General features: G+C 43.7%; 1 protein-coding gene across 1 annotated transcript in view; it reads right to left on the reverse strand.

Moving 5' to 3' along the window:
* WLS (Wnt ligand secretion mediator) overlaps nt 1-26,870 on the reverse strand; it is a 116,384-nt gene that overhangs the window by 36,061 nt on the left and 53,453 nt on the right. The window contains exons 3-5 of the mRNA XM_069564179.1: nt 8,967-9,091; nt 3,033-3,194; nt 1,999-2,135 (exon numbers count right to left, since the gene is read on the reverse strand). Coding sequence (XP_069420280.1) covers nt 1,999-2,135; nt 3,033-3,194; nt 8,967-9,091 — 424 coding nt within the window. The remainder of the gene's footprint in view (nt 1-1,998; nt 2,136-3,032; nt 3,195-8,966; nt 9,092-26,870) is intronic.

A 26,870-nucleotide genomic window follows, 5' to 3' on the forward strand; every position in this document is an offset into this window, starting at 1 on the left:
TTTTCACTCTCCTCTGTCACTTTCATCAAGAGGCTCTTTAGTTCTTCTTTGCCTTCTGCCACAAGGACAGTGTCATCTGTGTATCTGAGGTTATTGATATTTCTCCCAGCAATCTTGATTCTAGCTTGTGCTTCATCCAGTCTGGCATTTCACATGATGTACTCCGCATAGAAGTTAAATAAGCAGGGTGACAATATACAGCCTTGACATACGCCTTTCCTGATTTTGAATTAGTCTGTTGTTCCATGGCCAGTTCTAGCTGTTGCTTCCTCACCTGCATACAGTTTTCTCAGGAGGCAGGTAAGGTGGTCTGGTATTCCTATCTCTTTAAGAATTTTCTACAGTTTGCTGATATACACAGTCAAAGGTTTTAGCATAGTCAATAAAGCAGAAGTAGATGTTTTTCTGGAACTCTCTTGCTTTTTCGATGATCCGATGGATGTTGGCAATTTGATCTCTGGTTGCTCTGCCTTTTCTAAATCCAGCTTGAACATTTGGAAGTTCACAGTTCACGTATTGCTGAAGCCTGGCTTGGCGAATTTTGAGAATTACTTTGCTAACGTGTGAGATGAGCAATTGTGTGGTAGTTTGAACATTCCTTGCATTGCCTTTCTTTGGGATTGGATGAAAACTGACCTTTTCCAGTCCTGTGGCCACTGCTGAGTTTTCCACATTTGCTGGCATATTGAGTGCAGCACTTTCACAGAATCATCTTTCAGGATTTGAAATATCTCAACTGGAATGCCATCACCTCCACTAGCTTTGTTCGTAGTGATGCTTTCTAAAGCCCACTTCACTTCGCATTCCAGGATGTCTGGCTCTAGATGAGTGATCACACCATCGTGATTATCTGAGTCATGAAGATCTTTTTTGTACAGTTCTTCGGTGTATTCTTGCCACCTCTTCTTAATATCTTCTGCTTCTTTTGGGTCCATACCATTTCTGTCCTTTATCGAGCCCATCTTTGCATGGAATGTTCCCTTGGTATCTCTAACTTTCTTGAAGAGATCTCTAGTCTTCCCCATTCTGTTGTTTGCCTCTACTTCTTTGCACTGATCACCGAGGACGGCTTTCCTATCTCTCCTTCCTATTCTTTGGAACTCTTCACTCAGATGGGTATATATTTCCTTTTCTCCTTTGCTTTTTGCTTCTCTTCTTTTCTCAGCTACTTGTAAGGCCTCCTCAGACAATCATTTTGCCTTTTTGCATTTATTTTTCTTAGGGATAGTCTTGATCCTTGTCTCCTGTACAATGTCATGAACCTCTGTCCATAATTCTTCAGGCACTCTGTCTATCAGATCTATTCCCTTGAATCTATTTGTCACTTTCACTGTATAATCATATGGGATTTGATTTAGGTCATATAGTAGATGTGACCTAAATGCTGACAACGAGTCAAAAAAAGTGAGGACTGAGGACTGGATTTGGAAGGCGGGGGTCATTGGTGATCCTGTTAAGAATAATTTTAATAAGGGGTGGAAGGGGCTCAAGAAAAAACAGGAGAAGGTATATACACAAGATTTTTGAGGAATTTTGTTGTAAAGATCAGCTAAGAAATGACACAGTAGCTTTGAGGGGAAGTACACAGAATTCTAACTACAAATGGGGATGGAAGAGTGTGTTTGTATATTAATGGGAATAATCCAACAGAAGGCAAAAAGTCAATAATGTGGGAGAGAAAGGGGCTATCTCTACAGGAAAATCATCCTTGCTGAGAGGGGTTGGGATTCGTGAGCACCAATGCAGTTCATCCACTGTTGCAGAGAAATGTATCTGATGCAGAACGTGAAAGAGCAAAGATGGAACAGAGAGCTGGAAATATGAGAGCAGAAGAGCCCTTAGGATTTAACAATAATTTGCATGTAAAAGCTGAAGGAGAAAAAGGAGTCAAATCTCCAGTCCAAATAACACACTGACCACTTGAACTAGATTCCCAGCAACAGGTGCATGGCAGGCTGTGCCAGTGTTTCTTAAGAGTGCTGCAAAATCAGCTCTTACTTTTCTAGGAGCACTGGGGGTCGAGACATCATGGTGATCCTCCTCCAATACCACACCATAATGATGAAGATGCTGGGTGTAAGGAAGGTCTTCATGGCAAACCACACCTTGGTGAAGCCTCCATTTTGGTGAATTCCCTAGATAGACACCAATCATAACTTTGAAGGTCAATATATCTTGGTGTTATTTTCTACCAGCAGATGCATTTTGAAGAGCAGTAAGTGGAGATCTTTATTGCTGAACTTCCAAGATCAAGAGATTTAACATTCACAGCAGGTAATGTCTTCACACTCGCCTCAACCCCTCCTCAGGCACTGTATAAAACTAAATCAAAAGGCATGAAGATAGCCTCACTCTATCCTAAGGGAATGATTAGGAACATGATCAAAGATTTTTCTCCAAGGTTTGCATTGCAAAATTGGAGCTATCTTAGATGCCCCAAATGATGGCACTGGCATAATATGTTAAGGTGAATACATACTGCGGAAAGCTAAGCAGTACCGCAAAGTATATTTGCATTATATTTATAATATACCATTAAATTTTAAAAAAGCAAAGAATGGAAGAGTCAGTTGAATATGATCTCCTCCCTTTCTTTAAGAGAAGGATTGAGCTCAGTCTCTCAGTTGTGTCTCTCTGTGACCCCATGGACTGTAGCCCACTGGGCTCTTCTGTCCATGGAATTTTCCAGGAAAGAATACTGGAATGGGTTGCCATTTCCTTCTCTAGAAGGGAACAATTTTAAATATATTCATACACATACACACACATAGAAAAAAATCAAGAAGGAGATAATAGTAAAACCTCAAAATGGTTATTTCTCAAGATGGTAGGATACTACAGATAACTTTCATGTTCTATTATGTGTTTATTTGTGCTTCTAATTTTCTACAATAAATATGCAGTTGCTTTTTAGATTAAAAAAAACCTAAATTAGGTTAAAAAAATCTACTCCACATTGTACTTTTTTCCCTACTAAAGAGACAAAATGGTAAGAACCTATACCACAACTGTGATCAGTCAGATTCGCTTACCACCAGCCGAATATCCTTTATCTCTCCAATCCCAACGTTGATTTTCTTCTTCTCATTCACAGGCAGCCGGATATTCAGAAGGTAATACTTATGAGCCACGGACCCAATTTCCATGAAAGGAAGCACATCACATTCATAGTAACGGCCCTCATGTTCTACGGTCTGGAAGAAGAGTTAGAGGGTTTGAGGCAAGGTCACCATTTCCAATAAACTGGGTCTGAATTGTCTTGCCTTTGACTCATATCACCAACTCTAAAAAGCTAAGGCTTAAATGTATACTTCAGAGGTACACATAATAGGGTACCTGGGTTTATATAAGCTGCCACCCTTCCTCCCCAAAATAAAACCCAGCCACATTTGAGGTGGAACCAGAAATCTCAGGTAACAAGTAGGGATTTCTTCTATTTCAACACCTTTCTCAGCTCTTCAGTCCTTATTACAGCCTCACATCAGACTAGTCTGGTCTATAAGGGCTATAAGAACTTTTAATTTACAGCGTACTATCAGATACTGTACAGCTTTGTGGAACAGTCAACTCCTTAAATGTTCAGGAGGAAGTCCTTGCTAATGTTCATCACATTCTTGTATCATGATCATTTATTTACATAGTTTTGGCCTGCAAGAGATGCTACAATAAGGAGGAAACACCTACTTTTTATTGATTTGACCAAAAAAATAGAAGCAGCAACTAAAAGAGCCTTGGAATTGGGGAAGATTCAAAGGGATGAGGGGAATAATGAGATTAGGTTGATAGAGATGACCACTTGGAATTTTCTACCTTTAAATCTTTCTAACTGCCCAAAAGACAAAATGGCAGAAGGGAGTAGAAACTAAATAAACATTTAACACAGTTTCTAGGAAGTCCTTTTTACTTTTTAAAGCTGGCTTAAAACTCAGTTTTTAAAAATCTAAGATCCTGGCATCAGTCCTATCACTTCACGGCAAATAGAAGGGGGAAAGGTGGAAGCAGTGACAGCTTTCTTCTTCTCGAGCTCTAAAATCACTATAGATGGTGACTGCAGCCATGAATTAGAAGACGATTGCTTCTGTGCAGGAAAGTCATGACAAACCTAGACAGTGTGTTAAAAAGCAAAGACATCACTTTGCTGACAAAAATCTGTATAGTTAAGGATACAGACTTTCCAGTAGTCATGTGTGGATGTGGGAGTTGGACCATAAAGAAGGCAGAGCACCGAAAAATTGTGGTGCTGGAGAAGACTCTTGAGAGTCCCTTGCACTGCAAGAAGATCAAACCAGCCACTCTTAAAGGAAATCAACTCTGAATATTCACTGGAAGGACTGATGCTGAAGCTGAAGCTCCAATACTTTGGCTACCTGATGTGAACAGTCGACTCACTGGAAAAGACCCTGATGCTGGGAAAGATTGAAGGCAGAAGAAGAGGGCGACAAAGGATGAGATGTTTGGATGCCATCACCGATTCACTGGACATGAATTTGGGCAAACTTGGGCGAGGGACAGGGAAGCCTGGCGTGCTGCAGTCCATGGGGTCACAAAGAGTTGGACACAATTTGGCAACTGAACAACTATGGCTAGGAAGGCCTCCTGGACTTCCTGCCAAGCAATTTAAGAGGTACCAGCCAGCACATGGCAGTGGGAGATTGGTGAGTAGGGGCACAGCTTGCTTTTGAAAATGAAATTCTGTTCCAACTTCACAGGACACAACACTTTGTGGCTTAGCTGAGGGGTAGGGGAAGCTCACAAGCATGGGCATGGAGAAGCAGGAGCTTCAGCAACTGAGGACTATTTCCCAGTGAACCAGACAAGTGTCTGCCTTCATGCTGGGTTTGTATTTCAGCTTTAAGGTTTGCCTGGTACCTTCTGATGAAGTGATGGAGGGATGGAATTTGGTATTCCTAAGCTTGAATTCTCAGGGCCTCCAAAAGTTTTTGTAAATCTTCAGAGGAAAAAGTCCAGAGGAGAAAGGAAGATAACAAGGAGTCTGTTCTTTCTGTGATCTTGGGGGTGGGGGTGGGGGAGTGGTTTATTAGACAGTCAGAGCTCAAGGGTGCAATAAACATACCTTCATACAGGGACAGAAGACACAAAGGACAAAAACAGGTAGAGTAGGTACAGATCCGGCGTACATTTTTCCACTCTTCCCTTTCCTACTCATGGTAGACATCACTGATTGATCATGATCGTTTTTCATTTTCTAAGGTCTTAGGGGCTCTTATCAGAATGACCAGTTGATTAGACATGCATTTGAAGTTTTAAAAATTCTTTCGTAGAAAGAATCCTTTTCCAAAACTCAGCTGCAAGCTGGGTAAGTCCTCCTATATAGATCTTTCTCTCCCCTTTGCTCCCTTCTCTTCTACTTATAAATCAAGGCAGAAAGGACTCTGCAAAATTGCTGAAAATACAGTATAGGCTCTAATTCAACCTCAGATGAAGGTGAACTAAGGAAGCTGATTACCTACTCTTGTAACAGCAAAAAGTGGATATTCTGATGTGTTTCCAATAAGCTTATTTACAGAAGTTGAGAGTTTGAAGGCAACAAAACTTATTTAGTCTAATGCCACTGTCTTCATTATGTGTCTTACCCAAGGTCCCAAAAGTCATGGCAGAATTGGGTTGAGGACATGAGTCTTGCAAGTCCAGCCTCCAGCTCTGACAGGGAGGAGGACACATGAATGAAGCAGAAAGAAAGGAATGCTGTGGCCTTGGACACGCCTGAAGGTAGGCATTGTGCTATAGTAAGGAGGGCACTGAACTTCAAGCCAAGAGATTCAAATTCTAGTCCTGACCTCACCCCTTACTGGGTAGCTGGGGAAGGTCACCCACCTCATTTGGTATCACTTTCTAAGCATGCATGCATACTTAGTCGCTCAGTCATGTCCAACTCTTTGCAATTCCATGGATTGTAGCCTGCCAGGCTCCCCTCTCCATGGGATTCTCCAGGGAAAAATACTGGAGTGAGTAGCTATTCCCTTCTCCAAGGGATCTTCCTGACCCAGGGATCAAATCTGAATTTCCTGTTTTGCAGGCAGATTCTTTACCATCTGAGCCACCAGGGAAGCCCCCTAAGTAAAGCAAAGAAGGTTTATTTATGTGATCTCTTGATTTCCTTCTAATGCCCCTTCATGGGTCGTCCACTCCCTTGTCTTCCACTCCCCTGTCCCTACACAGAGGGTAACACCACCACATGGGACAAATTTACTTAAATCCAACAGGTCAGAGACACACACAGAGTCCTGGGATCCTGGCCTGTCCTACCTGTCTCAGACAAATTCACCATATCCTGCTGGGGACTTTATGCACTGAGGTTCTGCCTCTGCCAGTATTTAGGACATTTAGAAAGAAAGATTTCCTGCTCTCCCTCCTTTTCCTTTCCCCAGCCCCCTCAGCCCTCCCCTAAATCCAGCATGAGACTGGCTAATTAGGACAAATTACAGCAGGTGGCAACTTGACTTTTATTTTTTTTTTAAACTTCACAATCCACCAGAGACTAAAAAGCTTTAAAGCAATTTCTCATTTAATCTTCAGACTCAAGTCTAAATTTCACTGCAATCAAAAAGCATAGATTTGATGATTCATTTCCTTCACACTTTTCAAGGTTTGGTATCTTTCTTGAAAGAGATCAACATATCCTAAAGATAATCAAGCAACTGTCATTAAGAAGCAGTTTCAGGCTTCTTAACAACCTCCCCTGACTCTGCTTCTCAGTGCCCTCTAAGAGTTTAAGTAAGGTGAGAATGACTTTTTGCTTTTTCTGAGAATGAAATTCCATATGCAAAAGCTTTATATCCTTTAGCTTTAGACATCCAACCAGTCTTACCCTTGAATGATGCAATCAACTTGCAGCAACAGTTAGAAAGGTTTTAATTAATTTCCTCCACTGCATACAAAGATCTACAAATATTACATATCTCTCTTCTGCTACCTCCAGTTCCTCTCTACCATTCCTTTTCATCTATAGATTACCCCCAAGGGCCTACTCAAAACAATTCTGGATCAATTTGGGGTGGGGGGAACCCTACATTTGATCATTAAGGAAAGGATCTACTGAAGTCACTTTCAAACTTTATCAAACTTAAGAGAAGGAATTGAAATCCTATTAAAACACAGGTTCCTTGGTTCTGTGTGAATTTTGATTCTTGTGTTTGGAGTGTGACCTGAAAATCTGCATTTCCTACAAGCTACCAGGTGATGCTGATGCTGTTAATTCTTAGGCCACACTTTCCGTAGCTCTGGTCTAGGAACCCTAGGGAAAGACAGGCTTAACAAATACCAGGTGCCCCAAGAGATGCTTATGTGTAGGGTCATGGTTGGCCCATGAGGGTTTTAGTTAATATGTTTTGTCCTGGTGGCCCATCTAGTGAAACATGTCCCAGACTAGATTCAAGTGGTAAGAGTCGTTCTGTTATCTAGTCCTTACAGAGATTCCACAGGCAGGTATTAATTATTATTTCATTTGGCAAAAGAGAAACTGAAGCTTGAGCAGATAAAGCAAGCTAGCCTGAGGGAATGTAGTCAGTAAATGAAATGGTCTGGAATTGAAGCCAAGTATTTGTTGTTTGCTGTTTATTCACTTGGCCATGTCCAACTCTTTTGGGACCTCATGGACTGTAGCCTGCCAGGCCCCTTGATCCATGGGATTTCCCAGGCAAGAATACTGGAGTGGGCTGCCATTTCCTTTTTCAGAAGATCTTCCTGACCTAGGGATCGAACCCCATCTCCTGCATTATAGGCATATTCTTTACCACTGAGCCACCGGGGAATGCTGTGCTCCAAATCCAGGCCTTTAACCAATGGTAATGAACCTGCACAGCCCCATTTTAGTCCTCTTCAGGGCTGGATGGGGGCATGGTTCTCAGAGGCTTCAACCTGTCATCCTTACCATTCCACAGGAAAACCCAACTTTGCAGTTATAAGCAAAAGGGAAGAACTAAATCGATCAACAGAGCAGGTACTACAAAGTAGCCAAATTCTTCAGCAGCAACTGACCTGAAGTGTCAAGTGATAAACGACATAATCAGGAATGTGCTTCAGTGCAGTCTGGCCTCTCCTCCATTTCATGCAAAGAAAATAAGATGATTTCTGTCCATGAAGGGACATCAGAAGTCACCTAGCTGGTGGTGCTCCCGAGTAACCATGAGTAACAGTAACCACGGCTCCATTTCAACTTCAGAGACTTTGGCAGATGGGGGAACGTGAGTGGGACAGAATCTTGGGGGGGCATGTTTGAGGGCAGGACTTGGCACTGGAAAAGGGCACCCAGTAATTCTGATTTGGTTCTTATACAGTCAAATCCCACTGTCCACTGAGGGTCACTGAGTCCATCCTGGTATTTTAATTCCTCAAGATTCTGAGGCCTTTGTCCAACAGAAAGAGTCTTCCTACACTCAATGCAGGATAGGGACATTCTTCCCTCTTGGTGGTTAAACAAATCTTCCTGGAAGAACCAAAGAAAGGAGAGTCCCACAGACGTGCAAAGAAACTGAGAGGTCACAAGGGAAACTAGACTGCTCCCTCAGGCCCTTCTTTTTGTCTCTGATGTTTGTTCCCTGGGATTGTTAGTCTTCACACCTGCACACTGATTTTGGCAACAGAGATGCCTAAGAAACAGCAGACACACGCATTGATCCAATATGAACAGATTTACCCACCTAAAATTAACTAAGCAACATTCTTCAAACACTTAGCTAATTAACAGAAGAACAAAGAGCTTATTTTTATGGAGGCATTTTAGAGAAGCAACGAAATCACTTCAAACAAACATTCCTTCTTCTGTTCTTTGCTCCTCTGCAGAGACATGAAATATCTAAATTGCCCTCTTCTAGGACAAAGGATGGTGACCACTAATCTTTGTGGGTCATGCATGCTTAGGAACAAGGAATCTGCCTGAGCAAATGTTCCCACATACCTGGAAACCAGATAAAAACCCCATCAACTAGGACATTAAGGAACCCTACCTTGGGGGAGGTGAAGGTACATTTGAGTTTCCGGGGCACTCTCTCATGGGCCATTTCAGTCCACTCAGCAAACATATCATCACGGTAAGCCAGAGAAACATCCATGGAAACTTCTGCATTTTCTCCTGCAAGAGATAAAGGGTGCACAATTCAGAAATGGCTTCTGGAAAGATACTTTGAAAACAGTTTTAAAACTCTTACAGGCTCCACCATGGAAACCAACAAGACAAAAGAGATGTATCAGTTCCTATCAAGCACCAAACCTGACTTTCCAAATTTGAAGACTTAAAAGTCACAGGATGAATGTCTGAGCTGGATGCTGGGTCCCCTCCCATAACCAACTGCTCTGCTAAGGAGTCAAAGAGCTCCCACTGAAATTCCTCTAGAGACGGCAGTCTCATTCTCTCTGAGGCAGTTCCAAATGATCAGGTTCTGACTCAACATGTATCCTCCTTAACTTATACCACTGGTCCTACATCCCCCCATGTAAGTCCCATGGCACATGAGGTCATTTTCCACAAAAGTGCCAAAAATTTGAAACCTACAACTCATCTATTCTCTCCTCTCTGATCAAAATGACAGAGATTTTTTGCCACCTCTCAGATAAATGACAAGTACCTTGGGTGCTTTCTTCAGGAACACTCTAGTCTGAAAGATCCTTTTTAAAATTCCCCCAAGAAGTTCTCAAACGCAGGCTCTCCTGCTTCTCTAAAACTCAAAACTCTTTCTTCAGAGTGTGGACAAAGTTAATTTAAGATGTGAAGGGTTTCTCTAAATTTAAGACTTATACACAGACAAGAATATTAGAATAAGTTCATAATTATGCAAATGAACATTCACATATACTTCTGTATCAGTAAGGACCATGAATGGGTTTAACTTATCACAGAGCTCATTAAAGAGATTAGTTTGATAAAAATTACATCTATCCACTTGGTCTGTTTTATACTTTGTTGAACAAGTTTCAGAACAGAGGAGTCTTAATGGGGGAAAAAAGCACAACTACATTTCTAAAATGATCATGGTGAGCCAGCTCCCATTGGGGTTACGAGACTGGCTCAGTTCTGGGCCCTGGAACCTCAACTCTAGGTCACAAGGGAAACAGGTAAGAATAGCTGCTGTCTAGAAAACTGGGGCTTTACTATCCACTGACCCAGTGTGGCTTGAAGACAATTTGACAGTGCAGTAAATTCCTAGTTCTCTGAGGAAATCTAGACGAGAAAGAAATAACACAGGAAAGAAGGGATCTGAGGCCATTCTGATATAGACAAAACTCTCAGTGAACATCAGTGCCCACTCTTTCATTAGTACCATTTAAATCTTCAATCACTGATAATGAACTATTGGAGAGAAAAAGCTAAAAAAAAAATCCCACTTAAAATGATATCAAAAAGAGTAAAAAAACCTAGGAATAAACTTAACCAAGAAATAAAATAAAATACCTATACTCTGCAAACTATGAAATACTGATGCAAGAAACTAAAGATGGTACAACAAAATGGAGAGATCTCCCATGCTCTTATAATGGAATAATTAACACTGTTAAAATGGCCATGCTACCCAAAGCTATCTACAGATGGAATGCAGTACCTACGAAAATACCCAAGCCCTTTTTCACAGAACTAAAACAAATAATCCTAAAATTGATATGGGACCACAGAAGGCCCCGAACTGCCAAAGCAATCTTGAGAAAAAATAAAGCTGGAGGTATCACCCTCCCAGATTTCAGCTATACCACAAAGCTACAGTAATCAAAAGTGCGGTACTGACACAAAATAGACATATAGATCAACAGAGCAGATAGTGAACCCAGAAATAAACCCACGTACCTATGGTCAATTAATCTATGACAAAGGAAGCAAGAATATACAATGTAGAAAAGATAGTCTCTTCAATAAGCAGTGCTGGAGAAACTTGGACATGTAAAAGAAAGCGATTACAACATTTCCTCAAACTATATACAAAAATAAACTCAAGTTTCTCTTCCGGTCCCACGCGCTTCGGCATCTGAGGGCCCGGGTGCAGACGTGGCCAAGTCCAAGAACCACACCATGCACAACCAGTCCTGAAAATGGCATAGAAACGGCATCAAGAAACCTCGATCACAACGATACAAATCTCTTAAGGGGGTAGACCCCAAGTTCCTGAGGAACATGCGCTTTGCCAAGAAGCACAACAGGAAGGGCCTGAAGAAGGCCGACAATACCAAGTCCATGAGTGCACGTGCTGAGGCCGTCAAGGCCCTGGTGAAGCCCAAGGGGGTCAAGCCCAAAATGCCAACAGGCAGCAGCTGCAACCTCAGCCGACTTGCCTACATCGCCCACCCCAAGCTCGGGAAGTGCACTCCTGCTCGCACCGCCAAGGACCTCAGGCTCTGCCGGCCGAAGTCCCAGGTCAAGACTCCAACCAAGGCCAAGCCACCTGCAGCTGCGGCTCCAAGCTGCCAAGGGTGCCCAGACCCCCACCAAAGCCCTGGAGTAGAGACCTTTATCTGCCAGTGTGAGGACAGAAGGACTGGTGTGACCCCCTGGGTTGCTCTCTGCGTGGGGCTGGTGTCCTCCTGTGCTATTTGTATGAATAAATCTGAGACAGGAAAAAAATCAGTCAATCAATAAATAAACTCAAAATGTATTAAAGACCTAAATGTAGGACATGACACTATAAAGAAGAGAATATAAGCGGGACACTCTTTGACTTAAATCACAGCGGTATTTTTTTTTTTTTGGATCGGTCTCCTAAGGCAAAAAAATAAAAGCAAAAGTAAACAAACTGAAACCTAATTAAACTTTAAAGCTTTTGCATAGCAAAGGAAAGCAATAATAAAATAAGAAGACAACCTATGGAACGGGAGAAAATATTTACAAATGATGCAACCAACAAGGGGTTAGTAGTCAAAATATAAAAACAGGTTGTACAACTCAACATTTTAAAAAAACCAAATAACCCAGTCAAAAAATGGGCAGAAGATCTGAAGACATTTTTCCAAAGAAGTTATTCAGATGGCACATGAAAAGATGCTCAACATCGCTAATTATTAGAGAAATGCAAATCAAAGCACAATGAAATATTACCTACACTTGTCAGAATGGCTAGCACCAAAAAGTCTACAAATAACAAGTGGTGGTGAGGATATAGAGAAAAATGAACCCTGTACTTTGCTGTTGGGAATGTAAATTGGTGCAGCCACTATGGAAAAGAACATGGAGATTCTTCCAAAAACTAAAAACAGAACCGTATGTCACAGCAATTCCACTTCTGGGTATATATCCAGAAAAACCAAAAACACTAATTCAAAAAGATACACATACTCTAATGTTCATAGAAGCAATAGCTTCCACACAAGACATAGAAGCAGCCCAAGTGTCCATCAATAAACGAGTGGATAAAGAAGATGTGGTAGAGGAAGGAGATTCAAGAGGGAGGGCACATATGTATACCTATGGCTGATTCATGTTGAGGTTTGACAGAAAACAACAAAATTCTGTAAAGCAATTATCTTTCAACTAAAAAATAAATAAATAAGATGTGGTACAAATTACACACACACACACACACACTGGAATATTAGTCATAAAAAAGAATGAAATTCTGCCATTTGCAGCAATGTGGATGGATCTAGAGAATATTATGCTTCGTGAAATAAGTCAGGGAAAGACAAATATCGTATGTTATCACTTATATGTGGAATCTAAAATAATACAAACAAACATATGGCAAAACAGAAGTAAATAAAAAAAAGAAAAAAGAAAACTAGCAGTTACCTGTAGGTAGAGGAAACGGGGAGGGACATGTCAGGGGTATGATATTAAGAGATACAAACTACTATGTATAAAACAAACAACAAGGACAATATTGCACAGCACAGAGGATTGTAGCCATTATCCTATGATAACTGTTAATAGAGGATGACACGCAAATGTTATAGCATAGCACGATGCTCATAATGTCATAGCATGAATCTCTATGCTATAAATCTGAAACTAATATTGCAAATCAACTATACTTCAACGAAGAAATAGCTAAAGATAATAAATCCTCAGTCAAATATGGTGAATTGGCCACCTGTGTTTTCTCATCTCACTCCTGAAACTTCACAAAAACAAAACAAAAAACAGGAAAGGAAAATAAAAGCTATTAAATCTCAAGGGGGAAAAATGGTAGTGACATGAGCAGATCAGAGATTGCAACAATTTTTTTGAAGATGAAAAACAGATGAAGTAGGATTTCCTGACAGCCACAAAGATGGGCACAGCTGAAACTCCACAGAAGGGATATTTTGGAAAAGTGAGCCAACGTGTCCAATAGACCGGCAAGCCACTTAGAACTGGAAAGTACCAGGTGTTGCATAAGACAGGAAAGGCAAGATGCTGACAACAGTGGGGTCAAAGTCTATACACAGAATCACTGGAACTCCAATTCTAATCCATCTTCTCAGCTCCACACAGTCCAGGAGGAGACTCTGGACTTGAGGACACCAGGCTGTGCAGAGACCCAGGGCTAAGAATGCAGAATAATAAGCATCTGTATAAGAAACTGTGGGATGCCTGGCTTGGCAGAAGCAATAATCAGTTTGTATATCCTCTTGGTTTAGGAGCCAGAATGACTACAACTGCTCCTTGCTTGGCAGCCTCAGTGGTCCTAAGAAAGAACTGGCCAGAGCTTCCATTTGTGAGTTGAGTATTAGGCACCACGTTACCTCCTTTTCACTTCTAATCCTGGGATTAGGAATTCGGACTGTCAAGTCTGCTGAAAGGGCATTTCCACAGAACTCAATAGTATAAGTATGAATGCTATAAAGGTAGTTATCAGTTCTTGTGTTGAGCTCCTTGGAGGGCCACGGTTCAGGACAGCACTGGCCTTAGGCACAACACAGCAGGAGCAGCCCTGAATCTCAGCCCCAGACTTTTAAAGGGTCCTTCTCCAGGGACTTCACTGCTGGCACAGTGGTTAAGAATCTGCCTTGCAATGAAGGGGGACATGGGTTTAATCCCTTGTCAGGGAACTAAGATTTCACGTGCTGCAGGGCAACTAAACCCATACACAGCAATTAGAGAGTCATGTGGCACAACCAGAGAAGCCCGTAAGCGGCAACCATTGAACCCATGCACTGCAACAAGAGAGGAGGCCACGTGCTGCAGTCAAGAGCACGTGCACCTCAATGAAGGCCAGCACAACAAAAAAAATAAATAAATGAACCAAAGTCTCTCAGTCGTGTCCAACTCTTTGCGACTCCGTGGACTGTAGCCCATCAGGCTCCTCTGTCCACGGGGATTCTCCAAGCAAGAATACTTAAGTGAGTTGCCATGCCCTCCTCCAGGGGATCTTCCCAACCCAGGGATCAAACCCCAGTCTCCTGCGTTGCAGGCAGATTCTTTACCATCTGAGCCACCAGGGAAGCCCAGTGTAAATATATATATATACATATGCTGCTAAGTTGCTTCAGTCGTGTCCAACTCTGTACGACCCCATAGACGGCAGCCCACCAGGCTCCCCCATCCCTGGGATCCTCCAGGCAAGAACAATGGAGTGGCTTGCCATTTCCTTCTCATATATATATATATATATATATATATATATATATATATATATAATTAAAAAACAAATAAAGGGTCCCACTTTGTCCGCTTCTTCTCCAGATGAGAAGACCCTGAAGTGAAAGGGACATGCTCACCAAGAGCCTAACCTCTCCCCCAATTTATAGAACATGGCCCAGGAACTCAGGAATCCAGAACACATAACTCAGACAGCTCTGAGCCTATTTCCACATCCTGGGGAGGAGAACAACTTCCCCAGATCTGGTCTCCCAAAGGGAACTCCACAACCACTTGTGCACCTTTGGGCTCACGAGTGATCAAACGGCTGCTGTTTTTGAGGACACGGACAGAGATTGAGCTTGAAGGGTGGGGTGTCCATACATAAACATAGTCTTTGTGTGGGATGGAGTCAGGGATGGGAAGAAAACACATTGAGAAGCCCATACTCCTTGGTCCATCCCATTTTTGACACAGAATTCCAAGGAGTCCAAGAACCCTAAATTCAAACCCAGACTTCCAGTTCATCATGAAGGTAGATTAGTTACATTTGTGTGATAGGTCTTATTTGGCTCAACAATTTGTTGGTGTGATTTATTACTTTAAAATATGTACACATATGGCAACCATGCCTTCATAGGTACTCTTGCCCTGGGCCCCACAAATGTTAGGGGTGGGCCTTACAGAGGAGGTGCCTCAGGAAGAGAAAGGACCAGACACACTTGCCTCCTGGCCTTCTTCCTATTTCAAGAGTTATTGCTACCTGTTGGGAATCTCCAAACTATTTTAAAATATGTTGTTAAAAACAAAAATTTTAAAGACTGTTTTCATGTACAATTACTTTCTATTAGGCCCTCATGACTTCCGTGCTTTCATTTAAATGACCTCACTAAACAACTCTATAAAGTGGGCATGGGTATTTCCTTTTGATTAGTAAGTAAACCAAGGCCCTCAGATATGAAGTGACTTGCCTAAAGTTGTATTGTTGTTGGTAATATGAGAAAGAGAACTATTTTGAAGCCTTCTTAAAAGACAACCATCTTTTTTGTATTGCTTAAAGAAAATTGGGTTAACTTGTGATGAAAGAAGCCCCTCAAATGAGTCACAAAATATGAACAGGTACGTCTTTAATAAAAACAAGGCTCCATGAGAACACTGTACTCTCTTATCCTCACACCCATCCTATGAGGAAGAAGTCAGCTAGAAAAATTGCCCAAGAACACATCTAGTAAGTGGTAGAGCTGGGCCTTACACCTCAGTCTGGTTCCCCCAGACCCAACCACGCTCTACTATCTTTGTTGGCAGAAACAGAACTCAAAAGAAACCTAATAGTTGAATCAAGCACACTGCAGGCCACTTAACTCTGACCAAACACAACTTTCTAGGGGAGAGAAGCATGCAGGGCTCCCAGGAGACCACTAGGAGCAGGGCTGCAATTCTCTAATCTGAGCAAGGAGAGGAACTCCCAGAACCGACAGAGCTTCAGAAAACTGACCGGAGAAGTGCAAAGGGACCCACCCTGCCTGGAGCTGGAAGCCCAGGGACGCCTGTGTTCCGATCATGGATCTGGCCCTAACTTGGTGTGTGATCAGGGACAGGAGAGCCCTATGTATGCGGGCTGCTGCTAAGTCACTTCAGTCGTGTCTGCTTTCAACTCCAAACCTCAAGAGACAGCACAGGTTATCTTTCCAGACCTGCTGCTTCAAGAGAAGCCAGGTTCAGATGGTTATGCTGCTGCTGCTGCTGCTGCTAAATCACTTCAGTCGTTTCCGACTCCGTGTGACCCCAAAGACAGCAGCCCACCATGCTCCTCTGTCCCCAGGATTCTCCAGGCAAGAACACTGGAGGGGGCTGCCACTTCCTTCTCCTCAGATGGTTATACATCTCTCAACTTTTGAATGTTAATAACTAACTAACTAAAAACAAAATGAAGGGACTTCCCTGGCAGTCTTAGCAGTTAAGAATTTGCCTTGTCATGCAGGGGATGCAGTTTTAATCCCTAGTCGGGGAACTAAGATCCCACATTCAGTGAAGCAACTAAGGCTGTAGGCTGCACCTAGAGAGCCTGCATGGTCTGGAGCCCATGTTCTATACCTAGAGAGTCCACGCATCACAACAAAAGATCCTGCATGATGCAACAAAGATCCCACGTGCCACATCTAAGACTCAATGCAGCCAAACAAAAAATATCTTAAAAACAAAAAAACACCAAAAGGAAACAAAATCTCTGCGCAGGTCAGCTAAGTAAACATCATTCTTTGGGGTGAAGGGAGACACTTTTCATACTGCCCCATACCACTATTCGTTTCTTCCTATTTTACCACCGAATGAAGTTCTTTCTAAACTTTTCTATTTTGTTCATAACATTTGCCACAGGCTCTGCCTAACCCTCATGGATCACCTCCCTACTTTCTGTGCTGTCTAGGGCAGATGTTATCATTCCTGTTCATAAGGCAAAGAAGCCAAGACTCAGCTTCCCCTAGAAGCTCAAGCTTCTAGAAGCTTCAGACTCAAGCTTCTAGAGCTTCATGGCCTGTGGTTCTTATACAGGGAGAATGGCTGGTTCAAGTGACCTGCTAGCCTCCCCTCACAGGACTCTGTGATCTCCCCCCACCCATGGACACTCATAGTTTTTTCACCCTGTTGGAATAGGACTTGCCTCCTAGGACGATGGGGCTTCCCAGGTGGTGCTAGTAGTAAAGAACCCACTTGCCAACATGGGAGACACAAGAGACATGGGTTCCATCCCTAGCTTGGGAAGATCCCTTGGAGAAGGGCACCGCAATCCATTCCAGCATTCTTGCCTGAAGAATCCCATGGACAAAGAAGCCTGGATGGCTACAGTCCTCAGAGTCGCACAGAGTCAGACATGACTGAAGTGACTGAGCACACACCTAGGACTTTGTGATCTTTAAATCAGTTACTACACGAAAAATTCTTAGATCAGTGCTGAAAGCATGACGGGTTTCGGTTCAGTTGCTCAGTCGTGTCCGACTCTTTGCAACCCCATGAATTGCAGCATGCCAGGCCTCCCTGTCCATCACCCAACTCCCAGAGTTCACTCAGACTCACGTCCATCGAGTCCGTGATGCCATCCAGCCATCTCATCCTCTGTCGTCCCCTTTTCCTCCTGCCCCCCATGACGGGTTTAGCTATTGTTTTTATCATTTCATAAGGGATATGAAAGTAAGTCTCATATCTACTTTAATTCAAAATAGTTACTGGGTTTCAGAGACATGAACCTCCCACTATGAACCCATATCCAAACTTGGAGCACAAAACTCAGACAGGAAAACACTGGGCAGAGGACCCAGCAAAGCTTGAAGTCAGCCACCAGTGGATCCAGCCTCCAATGGACCAGAAACAAAGCTCAGCTTTAATGACCATGTTGCAGGTAATAAAGCACGGGTCTCAAGACTCCTACGGTGCTGTTGGGGCAATACTCCCCTCCCCCACCTCCACAGAGAGAATGAAAGTGAAACATTCAATTTGAACTCCTTGGGAGAATGGCAGGAAGGCCAAGACTACCTCTGGCTCCCGGAGAACCTTCTCTATAAGACAAGAATGCTGGTTACACCAGTTCTATGGGGTAAAGCTGTAAAGTATCAGCATAGGGCATTTATAGATTTGAGATGCATGACTTTCCACACCTAAATGAGACCAGCAGCTCTGCTGTCCTGTGGGCTGAGCCTCACATTTCTCAAATGACTTTGGAGATACATTTTGTTTGCATGGAAAATCCATTCTCAATACTGGGAAGGGAGGTATGGAAAGGCACAGCTGGGATTTCCACCCTGTTATGGAAGCCTGACATGAGGAACCTGCACTGCAGGGTTCTGTGGGAGCAGACCCAGACTGAGTACCATTACAGGCAGAAAGATCTGGGCCTTCCCACACTGGGGCACACAGACCAAGCATACCCTTAAGAAGCATTAATCTCTGCATGAGTTTAACCATCCTGCCCTTCATGGGAAAGTGTTTGCCGATCAGTTTTGTGAAGACAAGTAGAAAGCCAGAAAGGTGAGCAAGTCCTAAGCATAAGCCAAAAATGATGGGGGAGGGGGACAAAGAGCTAGGAAACAGTGTGAGCACCCCAAGAAACCCAGGGCAGCTGCTTAATGTCAGAATGGCCCCTGGGAGGAGAGGCTGAAGCTATGAAAGATGAGCCGCCTTTGAGGAATTCATCAGAACACTTCTTACTTACACTTTTGGAAATAGGCATTTGCCAGTCAGGATATTACAAAGAGTGTGGGGGACAAACAAATCCACTTTTCAACTTTATCTTCATGTCTTCTTAGCTAAGTGACTTTTGATTAAGTCTGTTTCCACCTCTGCAATATAGAAACAGCGGGACCTACTTCCCAAGGCTGTTGACAGAGTCACTTGGTATATAAACACTTAAAAATCCTTATTTCTTTTCCATCCAGTCCCATGATGATTAGGTGATATTATTGATCAGTTAAAGAAATTAAAGGGGAAAAGGGGGAGGGCAAGTCACATTAAGAGAAAATAAAGAATTATTTTATGGTTGTCAAAAGCTTGTGAGTACCCTGAGAAACCTTGATTTCCCTGGACCCTTGCCCTGGGAAAAAATTAGAGATTTCAAAATGCTCACACACATTCCCACATTACATAGGGGAGCTGCCAGTCACCAGGTTTGTTTGGGTAACCTCAGAAGGAGGCCGTGCAGGCCAGCCTCCTCCCAGCCTCCTGCAGACATATAATCTGGGGTTATTTATGCCAGCGTTCTTTCCCTGATCAAAAACTCCCTGACCTGGCTTGTATTTTCTTGACGCTTTCAATTAAGGAAATAACAAAACTAACCCTGTCCTATATCCATGGTTAGGTCTGGCAAAAATGGACTCAGCTAATTATAAATTTGGTCCTGGCTGTTTTTTTAAGATGCCCTACAGGCCTGGGTGTGAGGTAGTTATGAAATGAATGAGTACAATTATTTCACAAACCAGACTAACAGTTGAGTTCACCTGTCTCACTTTTACCCCGTCACATCAAGCATTTGCTTTGTGGAGAAATATTTTTCACATGTAAAACATTTTTCTAAGCATTGTCAGAATGATCCCTTGCTATATTCTGAAGCAGTATCTCCTAACTGAAGTAACTTGTCTATGAAAATATGACTAGGACATTGTGGAATGTTCCTCACATCAGGCCCTTTGCAAAGTGACATCTTCTCAGTTAGAAAATATCCACTTAGCCCTACTGCATCCTACTGAACTGCTTAAAGGATATACATTTCGAAAAGTAGCTGGGGCATCAAATGTTTTGTAAATAAATGAATTGGTAGGACAACAGAATATAGAAAAACCACATCCTGGTGTTCACTGAGCTGTAGAGTAGCTCTTTTCCCTTCCTTATTTTATTTAAGCTTCTTGGCTGCATAGCATACAGGATCTTAATTCCCCAACCAGGGAATGAACCCAAACTGCCTGCAGTGGAGATGTGGAGTCTTAACCACCGGACCACTAGGGAAATCCCACTCCTTCCCCTTCCAACTCAGCACACTCATTCTGAGGGGTCTCATCTCTTCCTGGGGCATCAGTCACCTCTCAAGTTCAGATTTCCCTCCTGAGTTTCAAATCTGCATGCCCACTTTCCACTGGATGGATGGCTCTATTTCCACAGTTCACAAAAAAAGCCAAACCACCAAATTCAGTCCATTCTCTGAGCTCATTAAGTCTTAATAGATTTATCTCCCTCTCTGTCCTCATCACCACTCTCCACTTGTTCAAAATGAAAGTGTTAGTCACTCGGTCATGTCTGACTCTTTGCAACCCTATGGACTGTAGCCTGCCAGGCTCCTCTGTCCACGGAATTCTCCAGGCAAGAATACTGGAATGGGTAGCCATTCCCTTCTCCAGGGGATCTTCCAGACCCAGGGATCAAAGCTGGGTATCCGACATTGCAGGCAAATGCTTTACCGTTTGAACCACCAGGGAAGCCCTTATTCAAGGCTAACATCATTTCAGGTCTAGATGACTCAAACACATGCCCCATGTATGTTTCTCATAGATGATTTCTAAAATACTTGCAATGCCTTTACATTGCCCTCAGTCTAATCTTGAAATTCCTTAAATGGCATACAAGACTAAGACCTGGCTCCTGGTTAGCATCTCAGGATCTCATCTCACAACCCCTTTCCTATCCCTGCCTGCTACACTGGTCACCTTAGCCTGCCATCCCACTTTCAGCCTTGAAGATGGGTAAGAGTTCAGGCTCCAGAGAGAGGCAGCCTGGGATCAGGGACCACCTTGGCCACTTGGTGCCTGTGCAATCATTGGCAAGTCACTGAACTTCTCTACAAAGAGGGGGATGACAGTGTGTCCATCTCCTATGGTTGTGAGGATTAAATGTGCTAGTCACTCACACAGCCCTAGCATACAGTAAGTACCCAGCAAATGCTGACTGCTTTTTTAAGGCTTCCCTGATAGCTCAGTTGGTAAAGAATCTGCCTGCAATGCAGGAGACCCTGGTTCAATTCCTGGGTCGGGAAGATCCCCTGAAGAAGGGATAGGTTACCCACTCCAGTATTCTTGGGCTTTCCTTGTGGCTCAGCTGGTAAAGAATCCGCCTGCAATGCAGGAGACCTGGGTTCGATCCCTGGGTTGGGAAAATCCTCTGGGAGAGGGAAAGGCTACCCACTCCAGTATTCTGGCCTGGAGAATTCCATGTACTGTATAGTCCATGGAGTTGCAAAGAATCAGACACAACTGAGCAACTTTTACTTTTCAGTTTCACTAAAAGTTATCTACACTTACTGCACCTGGGGTCCCTGCTAGCACACTGGGTTTTTACCAGGAAGCCTTCTTTGAGAGGGTACATTACAAAAGGGCTTTTCCTCTGGGCTGCAGACAGTCCTCTGAAGATAGTGCTTGGCATCCCCACTCATGCCAGAAGAACACTTGCTCATCTTCTAGAATTCTACAGACTCATTCCCACCTTCCCTCACCCACTAAAACAGAGGGAGGGCTTCTCCCCTTGCTCCTACAGCACCCTATCTGTTGCTGTAACACGTATCCTACTGCAGCTCAGCTACTGACTACATACTTCCCTGTATCGCTTTCCCTGCCCACCTCCCACTTTGAGAGGTTCTGAGAGCCAAGGACTGCCTCCGTCTTGTTCATAGCTACATCACTCATGTCTTTACAAATCATCATTAAATATCTGCCAAATTAATGAGTGAATATAAATTATTCTTTCTCTAAATAGCCTTAGAATCCAAAATTCTCTCTGTCACTCCATCATTTCTATACCACTTGTGTGTAGTCTACAGTCTGCTATTTGAGGGGCATGCACTTTATTTTCCCTACAACCTGCTTCCTTTCTCCCACCCCCATATATATGTGTACACACACACACACACACACACACACACACACACTCAGATAAAAAGGATGTTCTTCAAATTTGGCCAAGGGTATCATCAAGGAGCAATACACCTGCTCTCTAGGACTGGGTGGAAAGAGTGAGCCTGGGGTAGCCATTCCCTTCCTCCTGCTCTATTTGAATTACAACATGGAGTTGTAACAGTGTTCTGCTTGAGAGGGCTAGTAGGGGTAAAGGAGGAGACCACTCCTGAGAGTCCATTGCACTGCAAGGAGATCAAACCAGTCAATCCAAAAGGAAATCAACCTTGAATACTCATTGGAAGGACTGATGCTGAAGCTCCATTACTTTGACCACCTGATGGGAAGATTCAACTCATTGGAAAACACCCTGATTCTGGGAAAAGATTGAAGGCAAAAAGGAGAAGAAGGTGACAGAGGATGTGATGGTTAGATAGCATCACTGACTCAATGAACATGAATTTGGGCAAACTCTAGGAGATAGTGAAGGACAGGGAAACCTGGCGTGTTGCAGTCCATGGGGTCACAAAGAGTCAGACACGACTTAACAACTGACCAACAACAATCATGCCTGTCCACGTCTACAGAGATAAGAGAGTAGACTGAACTACTGGTAAGACTTCAGAGAAGAAAAATCTACAGCAATCATTCAGGTATGACATGTTAGGTCTCTGATAATCTACTCAAGCCAACTTTTCCGGGACATAAAAGAAGTCCATCAGGAACTAAGAAATCGTAACAGCTGATGCTGCCACCAAGATGGAATAATACACCTCTGAAACCTCTAATGCTAGTTGGACCATCCAATCCATGTTTTCTTCCACCAAATGTATTTAAGCACCTACTAGTTTCAAGGCAGACTCATTGCCCTCAATTGTTCACAGTAAGGTAAGGAAGGCAGTTATTTTTCAGTTGCTAAGTCATGTCTGATTCTTTGTGATCCCATGGATTATAACCTGCCAGGTTCCTCTGCCCCAGGTTTCTCAGACAAGAATACTGGAATGGGATGCCATTTCCTTCTCCAGGGGATATTCTCAACCCAGGGATTGAACCACCATTTCCTACATTGGTAGGTAGATTCTTTACTAATGAGCCAGCAGGGAAGGAATATTACCCCATGTGGGTAGTGCTTATGAAATCGATATATTCAATCAGTCCTCTGTATCCACAGATGCAGAACCTGCAGAAATGAAGGCTGACTGTACTGTACCATATAAAGGTGCGGTATATAAAGGACGTGGGCATCTGTGAATTTTGACATTCACAGGGGTCCTGAAACCAATCCCCTGGAGAACCAGTCCATTCTAAAGGAGATCAGCCCTGGGATTTCTTTGGAAGGAATGATGCTAAAGCTGAAGCTCCAGTACTTTGGCCACCTCATGCGAAGAGTTGACTCACTGGAAAAGACTGATATTGGGAGGGATTGGGGGCAGGAGGAGAAGGGGACGACAGAGGATGAGATGGCTGGATGGCATCACTGACTCGACGGACATGAGTCTGAGTGAACTCTGGGAGTTGGTGATGGACAGGAAGGCCTGGCATGCTGCGGTTCATGGGGTCGCAAAGAGTCGGACACGACTGAGCGACTGAACTGAACTGAGGGATATCAAGGGACAACTGTAGTCAGCATAAGCTGTCAAGAGTACTAACTAGGGGGATGAGAAACACATCACAGAATATACAATATTCTGGAGTATCTCATCTACAAGAAATGATGTTTAACTGTTGACTCACAGGATGAGTAAGAGTTCACTAGGTAAGGAAGCAGGAGAAGGAATTATAGGCAGAGGGAACCCATGGCTAAAGAGTCACGAGAACACAAAATAGCACAGTGCAGTCAGAGAAATCAACTCATTCACTACGGCAGGGGATGGGAGATGGAGAAGAGGAAACAGACAAGGTTGGGATGAGGAAGCATCTGCTGAGAAAGAGAAATGTGCTCTGAACACTGCAGCATCTTATTTAGAAGGATGTTTAAGCAAAGAGATCTGGCAGCTGTGTGAAAGGCAGACAGGGATGGGGTGGGGATGGGGGAGGAGGGAGTAGAGAGATCTCGAAAAAACTGAGGCCTGCTGCACTTACACAGCTCTCAGTATGTTTAAGATTATTGACTCTCATAGTAAATGTCACCAGAAGGATCTTCCCTGTTTTCCAAGGAACCTGAACTCAACAATGAACCAATCATTTCCTGACAAAGCTAGAGAAATCAGAACCATCCAAGTTGGCAAGTGTTAAAACACTGGAGAGCAAACGTGGAAACAGCTCTTTCCTATTTGACCATAATCAACATGAATGTGGAGTGAAAACAAACCCGACAGCCAGGGCAGGGAAACGCACAGTGGGCTTCTTTGCTTTCTCCCCAGGACGCCATCAGAGCACAGGGCGTTTAGAAGAACAGCTGACGTGATGGTTATGAAAATCTACCTGCCCTCCCCCCTCCCCACCAAATGCAATTAGAGAAGAGGGCTTCATTCACCCTGAATCTAAAAATAGATGATGGCAGAGTTCACAGACTGACAGCTGCATTCTCATACAGTAACTAGGAGAGGAAAGGGATGGCTAATTTAACTTAACAACCCCCAAAACAAACAGTGCAGAAGTAGTCCAGGATAAAGAGAAAACACAAAGGTCACTTCTTCAAAAGGCTAGAAGAGGAATGGGGTCACTCCGTGGCAGCTTATTAGTCCTCCTAAAACCCTGCTTGAAACCAGGGAAGCAGTGTGCCCAGATCTGCCCAGAGTCCTTCACACAGGAGCTCTAATGGATGAAGATGCAGAAGAAGCTCAAGCAAGATCAGGCAGGAGGGCCAGGATTTGCCCTCTTCTTCCTACATCACCTGGATACCTAAAAGCTAAGAAAGTCACATTTGCTAGATAAGAGCTCTTCCCCACCATCCCTCCCTCCCACTCGACCTTCCTCTAAATCACACTCTGCCTAACCTGGAGCAGGGAAAAAAAAAAAAATCCAGGAAATAAACATGGATCATTAAGGGAAAGAAACCAGGTGTCTCAGAGGAGTAAACCATTTCGGTTTTCCTCTCCTTGGTTCCAAAATGTTTCAGTTTTCTTCCACAGTCTGCCCGGCCCAGGGAGAGGATTACGGTTCGGCTTCAAAAGAAACAAGGACATGCTTGTGAATGGGAAGCGGACTCTCTCTGAGGCTCTCCCACAGATCTGTGCTGGCTCCCGGGGGGCTGCCAGCCAGCTAAATGTCAGATCTCTGTACCCCACATTCCCGCGCAGTACTACCTCCATCGCCCTGGTGACTAAGCTGTTTCAGCAGCTGTGTTATTGCTGGAGTCAGGCCAGTATTATTCGCGCAGAATATTTCATGTGGCTTAGGTGGGAATGGGGGACTTCCCTGGTGGCTCAGATGATAAAGAATCTGCCCGCAATGCAGGAGACCTGGGTTCGATCCCTGGGTTGGGAAGATCCCCTGGAGGAGGGCATGGCAACCCACTCCAGTATCCTTGCCTGGAAAATCCCCATGGACAGAGGAGCCTGGTGGGCTACAGTTCATGGGGTCACAAAGAGTCAGACATGACTGAGCGACTAAGCACACAGGTGGGGACTGGGGTTCTCATTTGCAGATGAAGTCCTCCCCTTGATCATCAGTGAGGGCATTCTCTGAGCTCCAGGAAGCAATGAGACAATATATGGGAGCTGCTCAGGCTTCCAGGAGATAGACAGACTCAACACCACAGAGAGGGTGGAGAAGGCATCTATGTCTGTGAGAGTGAAGGATAACCAAAAACCAGAGCTCTGGGTTGTGGCCCAAAGACCTTCACCACTTCTTCCTCAGTAAGAGCCACTGATGCTCAGAGCAGGTTCCTTCTGCTCTTCCTCCCCAGGCACCTCAGTCTTTCCTTTGAAAGACTCTTTCCTTTCCAGTAATGTTGGCACTCCTCCTGCCCCACCCCATCTCGGTCAATCTTTCCATGCATCTATCTCCCCCAACTTGCCTCTGAATAACACTGAGCCTGGGCAGTGTTCTCCTGAGTGCTTGTCCCTCAGCCCCTGGCCCTTCCCTCTCTCACTGTGTGACTCACCATCATTCACACTCATCTCACCCCTGCAGCAAGTTAGGCCCATTGACTTGTTCATCCCCTCCAACACTCAACATCTCTATCTAGCCTCTTGCCCAGCATGGCGGGTGCGGTAGGCATTCCTTACCAACTGCTAAACAAGCCAACCCAACTCCCTCCCATTGAGGACTGATGGAACACAGGCTGAGGCACGGCACTTGTTACCTTTCTTATCTGTGGGCAGGACCACTTTCCACTTCTGGTCCATTCCAGGCTGCATCTTCCCAAGAGCCCCGCTAGCCTGCTGTTCCTCCTAAGTTGTTCTCACCAATAGCAATCAAGTTACATTTTCTGATGGTGAAGAGATCACAGAAATGTGTTTTCTTGTAAAGGAGGTCTTGTATTTTTAAAAGACATGAAGATTCTCTAACGATTCTCTAAAGATTCTCTCATTTTTGAGTGCCTATCATGTGTAGACATTTTCAGCCGCACCTAGATGCCAGCCAGATATAGAAGATTATCTGGTAATCTCAAAATGAGGAAACTGAGGCATGTAGTCTCAGTGTCAGCGTGGGAGGGAGGCAAACTGAACGGGGTTTGCCTGACTTCATCACTCCAGGCCTCTCCCATTAAGTCATGAGTTAGGAGATGAGACCTGTTTCTTGCTCTGGGAAGTCACTAATTACCTGTACAATTGGAATAAGTCACTTTACACATTGTATTCTTTCATTAAATACTGAAGTTGAACGTATGATGACTAAGGTCCCTCTAGTTCTAACATCTCTTGAACACAGAAAATGGAAACACCACCAGATGCTTAACTGCCTTCTACCTTTGCAGCGCTCTGTTAAAAACAAAGAACAGTAAAAACAATCCCTGCATTCAGGGCACTTGCAGTGGAGCTGGCGAGACCAGGGATAGAAACTTGATGTTGACCAACAGAAAGAGTTAAACAGAAACAAATGTAAAAATACCAGAGTACACG

Source organism: Ovis canadensis, chromosome 1, assembly GCF_042477335.2.
Source record: "Ovis canadensis isolate MfBH-ARS-UI-01 breed Bighorn chromosome 1, ARS-UI_OviCan_v2, whole genome shotgun sequence".
NCBI classification, from domain to species: Eukaryota; Metazoa; Chordata; class Mammalia; order Artiodactyla; family Bovidae; genus Ovis; species Ovis canadensis.